Genomic DNA, 12,220 nt, shown 5'->3' on the forward strand with positions numbered 1-12,220 from the left:
TACATTTATGCTAAGATCTCATCTGCACTTTTATTTCATTTTAACATCAAAGATCCATGTTGCAGTGCCCATGAAAAATTTGATAACATTCTCAATTTAATCTTGATGATAATGTTTAGTACAAGAAAACATCTCGATGTCCACAAAAGCCCAGATAAAATGCAATGTTTCCTTTATGAATGGTAACATTTCAAAGCCAAGGCCAAAAAAACATGGTTACATGTACTGCAGATTCAAATCAAAAGGCTCAAAGGTGGGAGCTTTTTTAAAAAATTTGTAAAGGGGCATCATCAAGCAACAAGGAACCAGCTCGATCAACTACTCGAATTCCCCACAGAATAGCAACTACAGGAACACATATTTCTCACATTGGTGTATGTCATCCAACAAGTATGAACCAGTTGATCCAATCTCAGAGAAAATCAAAAACAAGTTTTCCAATTGGTCACCATTCATTGTGCTCCTTGAAGTCACAATTGAATATCTAAAACTATGGCCAATTAAGTCAGTGACATTTTCAGCAGTTCCACTCAGTGCTCAAATATATGTAAAAACTATCCAACATCTTGGGGTCATATTGGAGCTATAGAGCATCAAAATGGAGTCTGGCTTTATAGATTTGATGGTGAATTCAAGCATATCGGAAGATATGTCTTTGGAGGAACATAAATGAAACAAGTAGAGAAACACCACTCATATCACACATTCACTAGAGGACTTGGTCTTTATGCATCTTCAGAAAAATAAGCAAGCATTTCTCAAGCTTGGAGATAAACAAAAGTTGGCATCAAGTTTCAATGAACCTTCCAAAATACTACAAGAAGTTGGAAAAGTTCCCTACAAATTGGATCTCCCTTTGTATTCTAAAATGCACATTGTTTTCCACAACTCCTATTTAAGTTGGCAACATGTTTCAATGAACCTTTCAAAATGCTACAAAAAGTTGGCAATGTTCCCTACAAGTTGGATCTCCCTTTGTATTATAAAATGCACTTTGCTTTCCACATCTCCTATTTAAAGGTCTTTGAAAAACACATTCACATTCAATCAACACTACTCAAATTAGGTTAGGAAGGATTCATCATCCTTGAGCTGGAAGCTATTGTGGTCCAATGTTAGTTATTACCTCATAACCTGACCTTTTTTATGAGTATTATGATAATCGTAGTCAGGTATCTAGTTATTTGAAGTTCATGGGAAGTGTATTGATTTATATTTATCCCACATTAGCTATACCTCATAAGTGACTCTTTGTAAAGCCTTTATATTGAGGTTGTAATAAAAGAGAAGATTGACCTGGATATCATATTGTATTGGAGCAGTGCTCTTAAGAAGGTTGCCCCCTCAAAGAGGCCAGTACTTGTTTAAGATATTTAAATATTCGCAGCTATTGTTCCATGCATTGTGTTTGTTTATTCTCTGTCACATGTTTTGCTTCTATTTGCTCATATTTTGCAGGTGAGATTTTAGAAGGTTCAACATTTAGAGTATCTTTTCTCCTTGGGTTGAATGCATCTTTAATTGAAAGTTAAGTAATTAATAATCTTAAATTATTGAGACATTTTTCTTGTCCTATTTTGGAGTTGTATAAATACAGACTATTTCCATATCAAGCAGAATTAATTTGGGTGTGTCATGTTGGGTGTTGCAAGGGATTTTTTTCTTTTGGTGACATGTGCCCGATAAACTATGTTTTGATTACTCTTTACTTATCCAAGTATAAAGGTCTTTTGTTTTCAAATTAGAGAGGGATCTATTGGGGTCCTTACCTATGAAGAAAAGTTCGGTAAGAAATCCAAAGCATAGTTCAAAATATCTCAGATATATCTGAGATAAGTCTACTTGTGATATTTTTGGCTCCTGAGAAGTAATGTCAAATTATCTCAAATAAGTCATCACAGAGAAGTTTCAGAAAATCACAGAAAACTTAGTAAAATATCCACAATATTTCTCTATTTTATTGCAATAAATAGCAAACTTATCACCTGATGGCTCAGAAAAGGGAAAAACAAACAGATTTGGAGAGGAGAGAGAAGGTTCCATTAGGAAATGGAAAAACAGAATTTTGACTGAAAAACAAATTTTAAGTTCCTGACGTTTTCCCAAAAAATTTCCGACTTATATCCAATATTTTTCGATATCGTTTTTTTACCCTCAACAATAAGTTACTAATAACAATATTTTGAACTATGCTACAAAGAGACGTTGAATATACAAATGAGATTAGACTAGGGAGGCATGATAAATATTTAGGTAAAAAGGTTTTTTTTTTTTATTAAATTAGATAGGGCTCTATTGGGACCCTCACCTATGAAGAAATACTCAATAAGTACTAGAAAGATCCATTGAAAATACAAATGGCATCCAACTACAGAGACACGATTGTTCACCCCACAATAAAAACTCCCAATCTCCAAATCATCAAACAACTGCCACAGACAGGTGTGAAAGGAAACAAAATGGACACTAAACACCCATACCAGCGAGTACAGGACTAAAATTCTGACACCAAACCAAAATATAGACAAAGTGAAGCTGTGATAGATTCCAATCAAGGATCTAGCTCAAGAAACAGCTACCATTCTTCTAACCTAAAGGGATGCGAACTTCGCCATGGTCCATTGGGAGCTTGAGCTAATTATTTCTAATGTTTCCTGTTGTGACCTTTCCACCTCAGGTTTGTACCCTCTGCATTTCTTTTATTTCTCCCAATAGGTGAATTTCTTGTCCTAACCACTCAGAAATTTAAAAATGAATCTCCTCCTCCCAATAAACAACACCCTTTCTAAAAAGGCCTGAATCTGAATCCTTCCCCTCTACTCAACCACTGACTATATTTTTTATGCGGCATTGTCTGCTCCCAGACTGCCATAAAACAGCCATGATTACTCCAAATAAAATCAGCAATGGGCATGTATTTGGGTATAAATCTTGTTTCCAGGACTCTGAGCCAATTGCAAAGGAGATAACTTTTGCCAGATTATGAGGTTCTCTACAGTAGAGATTTAAGAGCATCTGCATGTCTGACCACTTGGTTTGTAACCTAATGGTTAGCTAGAAAGGATGCACACCAGTTCTCTCTATAGGTACTGCTGAGAATACATTGGAGCATAATGGTCCCATAGCATAAAGTTTGTTAATGTTATAAGTGATTTTCTCAGGTCAGTTAGAATTAGAGCATACTGACTTGCAGACATTATGATTAAGTTTTGCTTCTTGATAACATTAGTTGGCTTCACCCTATTTAGTTATATATACATTTATACTTAATATTGATCATCAATGATACTGACCTTGAGAGATTGACTATTATTCTATATCATATTTTTTGAATCTCTCTTCATTTGATTTGGAATTTTTTAGAAAACATTGGCACGGAGGAAAAGCGCTTGCTACTTGGCAAATGTAACTTGCTCTTTGCGCTGAAGTGAACGTGTGGAGTTTCTGGGTGTGATCCCCAAATATCCTTTTTGGGGGTCTACACCAAAGTTTTCTTATGTCCTTTTGTTTGAGTCTGGCTCTTTCGCTCGTGTGTCCCTCCCCTGCTTTTATTTTCCCTCTGCTTTTTTATTGTTTTTTCTTCCCTGCCATTGTACTTTCCCTTGGCTTGCTGTTGGAGCTCGACGGGTTAGACAGGTTTGCATTTTTGTGATCTTGCTTAGATGGCTTCAGATGATCCTGGGGGTATGCGGTAGAGTACGCTTGATGAGACAACCATGGCAAATAGAGAGAACATTGCCATAAATAATGGTATAAACATGGATTTGGTTAATCAGAATGCCCAAATTTTTCAGAACAATCTGCTACTGAAGGTAGTTTATCGAAGGAAGTTAAACCCTCGTACAAAGCCATCCTCACAAAGGATTCTGAAACTATTTGTCCTCCCTCAGCAGAATTTGATGGAAAGTCCGTGGTGGCAGGTGAAACTATTTGTCCTCAAACAGCCGGAGGAGTTTTGGGGGGAACAGCCAAAGTAACTGGAGAATGTGGCGGAATCTCTGTTGGAAATACCGGAGAAGGAGGGGACGGTAAGGTCCCTCCTGCCTCTTGTAAAACTCTTCACTTGTCTCCTAATGAAGATATGGAGACTGCTATTAGGAATGAGCGAACAAGAATGAAGAATTTTGCATTATTTTTGCTGCTGTTGATTCTGAATAAACCTTCAAAAAAGGTTTTTTGATGAATGGTTTAAAAAAGTTTGAAGTGCTAAATTCGGTATTCAAATTAGTTTTTGTAGAATGCTTCAGAAAGGTTTATTTGTTATATAGATTAAAAATCACGCTATGCAGGAATTAGTATTGAAAAGAACCTTTTGGAATGTGGGCAAAACTACCTTTAGTACTTTTCCTTGGTCAGCGGATGGTAATTTTGATCAGGTCATGGCCAGATCCCCTCCTCATTGGTTAGAAATTATCAATCTCCAACCTGAATTTTGGTTGTTCCTTTCTCACATGTTGAAACAATTAGGCTTTGTTCCTCATGCTGAAGAATCTAAGATACCTCACCTTAATGCCAGGGTCCTCATTGCCCTCTCTCCTAAAGTGGATGTTCCTAAGAAACTGGTCTTAAAGCTGGATGAAGTTGTCTTTAAATGGGAGGTTAATCTCTTAGGTAATCAAAATGCTTGTTTTTTTCTGCAAGAAAACTGGCCGTAGTAAGAAGAATTGCCCTAATCTTAATGCTGCATCTAGTAAACCTAAGCCCTCTCTTTGTAGCACTGTTGTTGTTAATCCTCCTCCGGAGCCCTCTAGCCACGGTGTTCCTAAGTCATCTTCTGAGTCTCCAGATGTTCAAACCTATTGTCATCCTGTGCCTGATATTCCTACCAACAATGCTTTTATTTCGTTCTCCAATCCATTGTTCGAAGAAGATTATGAAGTCATTTCTACTAATGATACTTCTAATGTTGAGAATACAGTGATCTATAAGCAAGATTCTTTATGTAAGAATAACCCCAGCAATCCAGTCAGGAAAAATACTCAACTGTTGGCTTTAGAATCTATTAATGACAGAGCAGCAAGAATGAAATAAGGAAACTCCAAAATCATCTACTGCATCATTAAAGCATAGCAACCTTATTAAAGAACAGAGTATTGAGGAAAGGAATATTAATTTGAAGGAACCTGTAAAGGTTACTCCCCAAGTAGTTCCTCAAGATAAGGATGATGCGACTGAAATGACAGAGGCTCACCAAGAAGGTTTAAGAATAGAGAGGAGGCTTCTGTATCAAATAGTGAATATGACACTGAAACTTATAAGGCTCAGGAAAATGTCTCATGCATGAATGCAATAAATTCTAATGGATTTTATTGTAGTCGGGGACAAAAATAAAGAAAAGTAAAGGAAAATGCTTGACACGAACTCAATTTCTAAAAATAACAGATTGAACAATAGGGCCAAAAGACTTGAGATTCCCGATTGTTTTAATAGCCTTTGTGGTATTCGTAAAACCCCAAATAAACTGTGATGTTTAAATTTGCAAGTTGGGATGTTAGGGGACTAGAAATGCCTGACAGAAAATATGTAGTTGGGGATTGGAGAAATAAGTTGCAGTCCATTGATTTTGTATTTTTGCAAGAAATTAAGGTGGTTGGGGATCATGCCTTTACCATGATGAAAATTATCTGGAATGATGCTAAACACTTCTACTCTTCCCATTACAAGGGTAGAGGGGGGGTGGGCATCTTGCGTCACCCTAAATAGGAAGCATTTATTTAGGATCATGGATTCTCCCCTTGTAACAGAGCAATTTGGATTACCTTCACTGTTCATAATACAACTATTGGTATATGTAATGTTTATGTTGCTAATGACTACTGTGATAGAGCTAAACTTTGCAACTTCATGGCCATGTTTTTGCCTAAAGCCCATTGGATCGCTGTTGGGGACTTTATCATGATTGAATATGAAGAAGACAAAAGTATTGGTGTTAAAATCTCTTGGAAAGGCAATGAGCTTTTCTTTTGGAACAAATTTAATAGAAGGCTCAACCTCATGTACCCTATTGGTAAAAAAAAGCTTCTTTCCTGATATTTGCTATACGTGGACTAACAATCAGATTCACAGAAACAAGGTGTATTGTGAATTGGATAGAGCTTATACAAATGCCTCCTATTCTTTCCCTTCTAATCTTGGAGCCTCTCCAATTCAAGTGTCTCCAGCATCCATCTCAGATCACTCCCCTATTTGCTTTACAGTGGAAGTAGAAAGTTTGAGCAACATCGGATCTGACTGTAGACCAAAAGGTTCCTTCAAATTAAATGTCTCCCTTCTCAATGATCTTGAAACCTCTGAAGCTATCCAAATGGCTACCCACATATCTAGACTGTGTAATAAGAATACAAGCTTCATTGATCAACGGAGTTTCTCCATCAACATTTGGAAAAAGTTATTCCAAATCGTGGGGAAAAAGAATGATAAATATAGAACTAGGGAAGAATCCTATCTGCTGAACAGACTTAATGATCTGGAACTTGATCTCTAGAGGCAGAGAGAGGATAATATCACTGCTCGACATCTTTCCACCACCAAAATGGAGCTCAGGAAAATCCAGAATTATAGATTCCAGGGTCAATAAATCAGAGCCAATGCTAACTGGATCCATGAAGGAGACAAAGGATTTAAGTTTTTTTTTAACCTGATTAGATCTAAGCAAAAGAGAGATCTAATAGAGAGTATGCAAGGAGACATGGGTTCCACTAGTGATCCTCGTGACATTACTCAGATCTTCTCTAAATATTATGATAAACTATTTACTTATGAGTTTAGTAATGATCAAGAGATTGCCCTTGCAAAATGTGTGAAGCTTATTCCAAACAAAGTGTCAGAAGAATAGAAGAAAACCTTGAGTCAATCTATATCTATTGATGAGATTAAAGCAGCTACCAGAGATATGGCCAATGACAAATCCCCTGGGATTGATGGTCTCCCGGCTGAATTTTATAAGAAGAATATAGATTGGATTTCCTTGGAATTATTCAATCTATATAATGAAGCATACTTTAGAGGATCTTTGGTTTAAGCCATCAATAGGGGTCATCAAACTCATTCCTAAGAAAGATGATAAATCGCAGATTGGTAACTGGAGACCAATTACACTTCTTAATCTTTCATACAAAATCATTGCCAAATTACTTGCTAGAAGATAGTTGGTTTACTAAAGGAAGTAGTAACAGAGACACAGACTGGATTTATTAAAGGAAGATACATTCTTGAAAATCTGATAACAAATTGGGAGGCTTTAAATTGCACCGAGGAGAGTGGACAAGAGGCTGCTATAATTCTGGATTTTGAAAAAGCTTATGACAGGATTGAGTGGCCATTTGTGCTAGGGATGCTCACAGCCTTGGGCCTTCCTTCATACTTTTGCAACTGGATCAAGGTCTTGTTCAAAGATTCTTCTATTGTACTTGATATCAGGCAATCCCTCTGAACCAATTGTCCTTCAAAGATCCATCCAGCAAGGATGCCCTATTGCACCCTCAATATATGTTCTAGTTGCTGATGCTCTATTCTATATTCTAAGATCTTCCACTCTAGGGCCTCCTCTCAAGAGCATTTCACTTCCTAATCAGGATAATCTCCTCAATACTCAATTTGCAGAATGATGCAACTCTCTTCATTGAGATTAAAGAAGAAAACTTTGATAATATGGTACTCAGACTTCTATTCTTTTGTTCGGTTTCTGGAGCTAAGATTGTCCCTCACAAATCAATAGTCATGGGATGGAATGACTTAAGCCCTACTTGGTTTGATCAGAAAGGCTGGACATGGGGTAGTCCAAACAGTATTGTTAGGTACTTGGGAATCCCTTTTGTTGTATTTCCCTCAATCAAAGATATGTGGAACTGGATATATTCTAAGATTGAAAAGAAACATCAAAAATGGAAGTCTCATCTTTTATCATTAGCTGGAAGAGCACAGATTGTTCAAAAGGTGCGCTCCTCACAATCACTATATTTTGCTTCTGCTTGGCTCTTTAACAGTTATCAGATTGAAAAGCTTGACGGAATATTGAGGGACTTTCTTTGGTCAGATGGTAAGGGCAATAGGAAAAGACATGCAGTGAATTGGAAATGGTGTTGTATACCTAGATCTTGGGGAGGCCTTGGGATGAGAGATCTTAATACACATGAAATAGCATTAGCATCTAAATGGATTCTTAAATCCATCTCTGGCAATGAACCCTGGAAAGTTCTAGTAAGGAACAATATTGTGAGATATGCTATTTAAAAGGGTAAAAGGTGGAAAGATATTCCCTTTGCTGATATTATTCTTGGTGATTTTGAGATCAAGGTTTTTGGATCTAATGTTTTTGCCTCCATTTGGAAAGCCTAGACACAAGTAAGAAGGTTACTATGTTCCAAAGGTGCAGTAGATGGTCCTCCTTGCTTCTCTGTGATTAGTAGAACAATCTGGTGGGGTATTCAGTTCAAAGGTAAGCCTTTACCTCTGACCCAGAGCTGTTCTGAAAAATTTGGTGTGATAAGGCATTAAGCTCATTGGCAATATTCTTATTAATAGCAGGTTGGGGACCTAGGAAGATTGTAAGGCTAAATTTGATATCCCAGTCACCCATACGAAAACATATTCCATCCTTAAGAAAGTGGTAGGATCTTTCTTTCTAGGTAAGCTGGTCTGCAATACAGAAATTTATAAAGAGTTCAAATGGAAAGAAGGATCTGCTTATACAGACATCAATACTAGAAAGATTTATAGCATGATTAAAGAGGACTCATCTATCTTGAAAGCATTGAATAAAAATTGGTCTATAAACTGGCAGGAGTCCAATTGGCATTTCATTCTTGATTTTTTATGGCACCAAGCCACAGAGCCTAAAAAAGTTTGTTTTCGTTGGATGCTCTTGTTGAGGAAACTTGTCATTGCTGACAACCTCTGTCATTATTATGTCCCTCCTGTTGTTTGTATGCATTGTTTTGTTCCTGAATCTTTCGAACATGTTTTTTTATGCAAATTTGCTATTCTGATTTGGTCTTCCTTCTTTGGCAGACCTATTGATTGGAATAAACCTTTTTTTTTCTTGGATTGAAATCTTGGCTGGATTTGTTAACTCCTTTGATCTTAAGCTCAATAAATTTTGGTCTGTCTTTACTAATGAAGTCTTATGGTGTCTTTGATCTTAAGCTCAATAAATAGGGATCTTACTAGGTTTTCTATAAAACTCACCTATTTACTTATCATGTCTCAGGTCTCAGCTGTTTTAGAAATCCCAAAGAGTAGGTTCATGATCTTGCTGCAGGAAGGTGCAATGCTGATATACAAAGCAGATTTCAAATCTGCTCATTACTTCAACACATACAGTGAGTGATATGTTGGATGAAAAGAAACAAAAGGCTTTAAAGCAGTTTGTGGCTAAGGAGAATATCAATGTGGCTGAAAAGAATAAGGAGATCCTTGAAAGCCAGCCCCCTAATGCCCCCTAATTTGGGGTGCTATTGCTGAAAGACCTCCTCTTGAACCACCAATCAATGCCAGTGAAGCAGAATGCTCCATTAACATTATTGAAGCTTGAGACTAAGTAGTTTAGATAGATAGTCTACTTTATCTAATCTCAAGACTATGTTATTATTTTTTCAAAAATGATCTATAACTGTTATAACTTCTAGCTTTCTGCTGTCTGCTGATACTATAACAGCAGAAATACTTTTCAGACATTTTCCTCTTAGCTCTAAGTTATGATGTATTTTGTGCTCAATATTAAAAAATCTCTTTCTTCATTTGTTAACTAATACTCGATTTGCTGCATTTGCATACACTGGATCAGACAAGATCCTCTGTGAATGGTGCTTCTGTATATGTTGCTTTTGTTCCTCTCAAAAAAAGAATGTCCCTGAGCGTATTAGAATCACGGGTCTAACCCTTGAAACAAAAAAGATGGATCCCTATGTCACTTGTAAACATGAACTCAGCACACAACCCACCTTGTACTTTGAAGGCAAACGAATAATGAATACCTGAATTTTCTTTGATAGCATCTACATGCTATCGCTACAGGAATCCACCTCTATTTATGTATTATTTTGACTACGGAAGTTTGAAGTCCTATTTTGGTGTTGTCATGTTACTTTTTAGTAGTGCTTGGGTATATGGCAATTTACAGAGAATATTTATTAGACTATTAACTAGTCAAATTATTGGTGATGTTTGTCTTGTAACTTTACACTTTTTAAAAGAAGTAGATACCTTGGTTATGCATAACACAATGGTTAAACCAATACTAACTTCTTATCATGTTAGCCTTGCCCCACTTATGTTTGCAAATGACTCCCTCCCCTCCTTATCTAGCTGTGCAGGTGCTTGCCATATAACCAATTAATTTTAATAGAGTAGCAAAACCTACTCCGTATACAAAATCAGACAATCAAGGTATAATCGATATGGCTTCAATACAAGCTATTAAATTTCAATAAATCATAGAAATCTACAATGTAAATAAAATCTAACTTCTTAACTTCAAAATCAAAGCCAATTGGATATAACCTCAATTCTACAGTAGTGGTTTTATGTACAAGGGAATACAAAAGAATTGTACTAATATAAAAGGAAGTTACAGAAACTCTTCAGTGGTATTTTAATTTTCAATCTATTAAATGCAATTGCACAGAAAATTGTCTGGCTTGATGAGTAAGATATGATGCAATCATATTAGCACATATTCTGTATTTATAGGTTTAAGCACACTATGTTTTGTAGCTAGTTTTATTACATTAAGGCTCCATGGATTTCATGAAAATCAATCATTGTCCTATGACCTATCAATATATTTTAAATAAATTTATATGAATCATAACTTATAATTGTAGGAACCAAAAAATTCTAACTGCAAGCATAAATTAATTTCAAAGGTCAAACAACACTTCAAATTCTAGGTATGAGGAAAAGCTTACTCCAAATGCAGAACCAAGTGAAACTACATCATTTTTATTGACACGTCGAATAGATGTCAGAGCGCTACTAAGCTGCATGTAAAAACCAAATACAATACAAATTAGACAAAACACAAAACAATTTAACATAAATGTCTTATATTCATTTAAAGAGGTTCTTCTAAATCTATTTCATTTTTCAGTCATTTTATCTCTATTAGTCCTAGACAAAAGAAATGAAAGTTTCTAAGTTTTGAATCTACATGAACAGTGCACAACTTTTATTCAGCAGAGAGGTATGAAGAATACTCGTGATAGATAGTCATTGTCAGTACGCTCCAGAATACTGTCAGCTGGCTTGTTCTCATATGTTTTGATTGTCTCCAAGTAACGAGCACACTCTTCCACACTGAATCTCCAAACAAAAATTCTAATTAAAGACAAAAAATTCTCCCACTTAAAAGAAAACAAATTGTACAGGTTATTTACAACAGGAATAAGGGGCAATAGATCCTCAAAAGATGTGATTAAAAAAGGCACACATAATGAAATTCTTGCAACATCAACCTTGTAGGGAAAAAAAGATTATTTCAAGTTCAAAGTGATTAATATTACAATAAAACTAGAAAATAAATCATCACAGTGTTGCACAGTTGAGCAAGTCTCACCAACAAGCAAGCAATTATCAAACATGAAACAATTACAACAACAGCACTTAAGCATTGTAGGCAAAAGCAGCTGACTCACAGGGATAAAAATCATTTCATTGATGCAGAGTCTAAGATAGTAAAGCCGCCAGTAGAAAGCATTTCAAGTCAGACCCGACATGCAAATGGGCACACAGATGTATTCTGAAAAGGAGCCTATGAATTAGAAAGTCATCATATATTGGAAATGAAAGTTCTTATTGCACAACTGCAGACATCTGACCAAGCCCAGATGAACCTTAAGAATAAAATGTCATCACAAATTCCTTCCATTGAGCTCCAAAATATTTATAAATATTCAGAAAGTGAGATAAGAAATTATATAATTGAAAGGCATTTTTAAATAGGAAATGTATATTTTCATTTGAAAGAATTAAACTGACATCCCCACAAGTTTTCACTTAATTTTTCAGTTGCACATATTAATAGCATCTCAAAATTATTTGCAATTATAACTTTAAATTTTCAATATATTAATTGTTAGAAGACTTTTTCCCCAGAGTGAAACAAGGTAATGAAATAAGCTTTAGCATTAAAGTGGGAAAGAAGAATAAATGATAAGTTGAACCTTTGGTAAAAATGGAGATTAAACCAAAAAAAAATTTAGAAAACTTTTTCTGAAGGGAG

The 12,220-nt window shown here is 35.7% G+C and overlaps 1 protein-coding gene across 1 annotated transcript in view; it reads right to left on the reverse strand.

Annotated features, from left to right (window-relative positions):
- Window positions 1-12,220, reverse strand: part of ERCC1 (nucleotide repair protein) — a 99,026-nt gene that overhangs the window by 13,757 nt on the left and 73,049 nt on the right. The window contains exons 6-7 of the mRNA XM_089826197.1: window positions 11,196-11,295; window positions 10,908-10,979 (exon numbers count right to left, since the gene is read on the reverse strand). Coding sequence (XP_089682323.1) covers window positions 10,908-10,979; window positions 11,196-11,295 — 172 coding nt within the window. The remainder of the gene's footprint in view (window positions 1-10,907; window positions 10,980-11,195; window positions 11,296-12,220) is intronic.

Source organism: Cupressus sempervirens, chromosome 4, assembly GCF_028749045.1.
Source record: "Cupressus sempervirens isolate cs-2001-9-10 chromosome 4, ASM2874904v1, whole genome shotgun sequence".
NCBI classification, from domain to species: domain Eukaryota; kingdom Viridiplantae; phylum Streptophyta; class Pinopsida; order Cupressales; family Cupressaceae; genus Cupressus; species Cupressus sempervirens.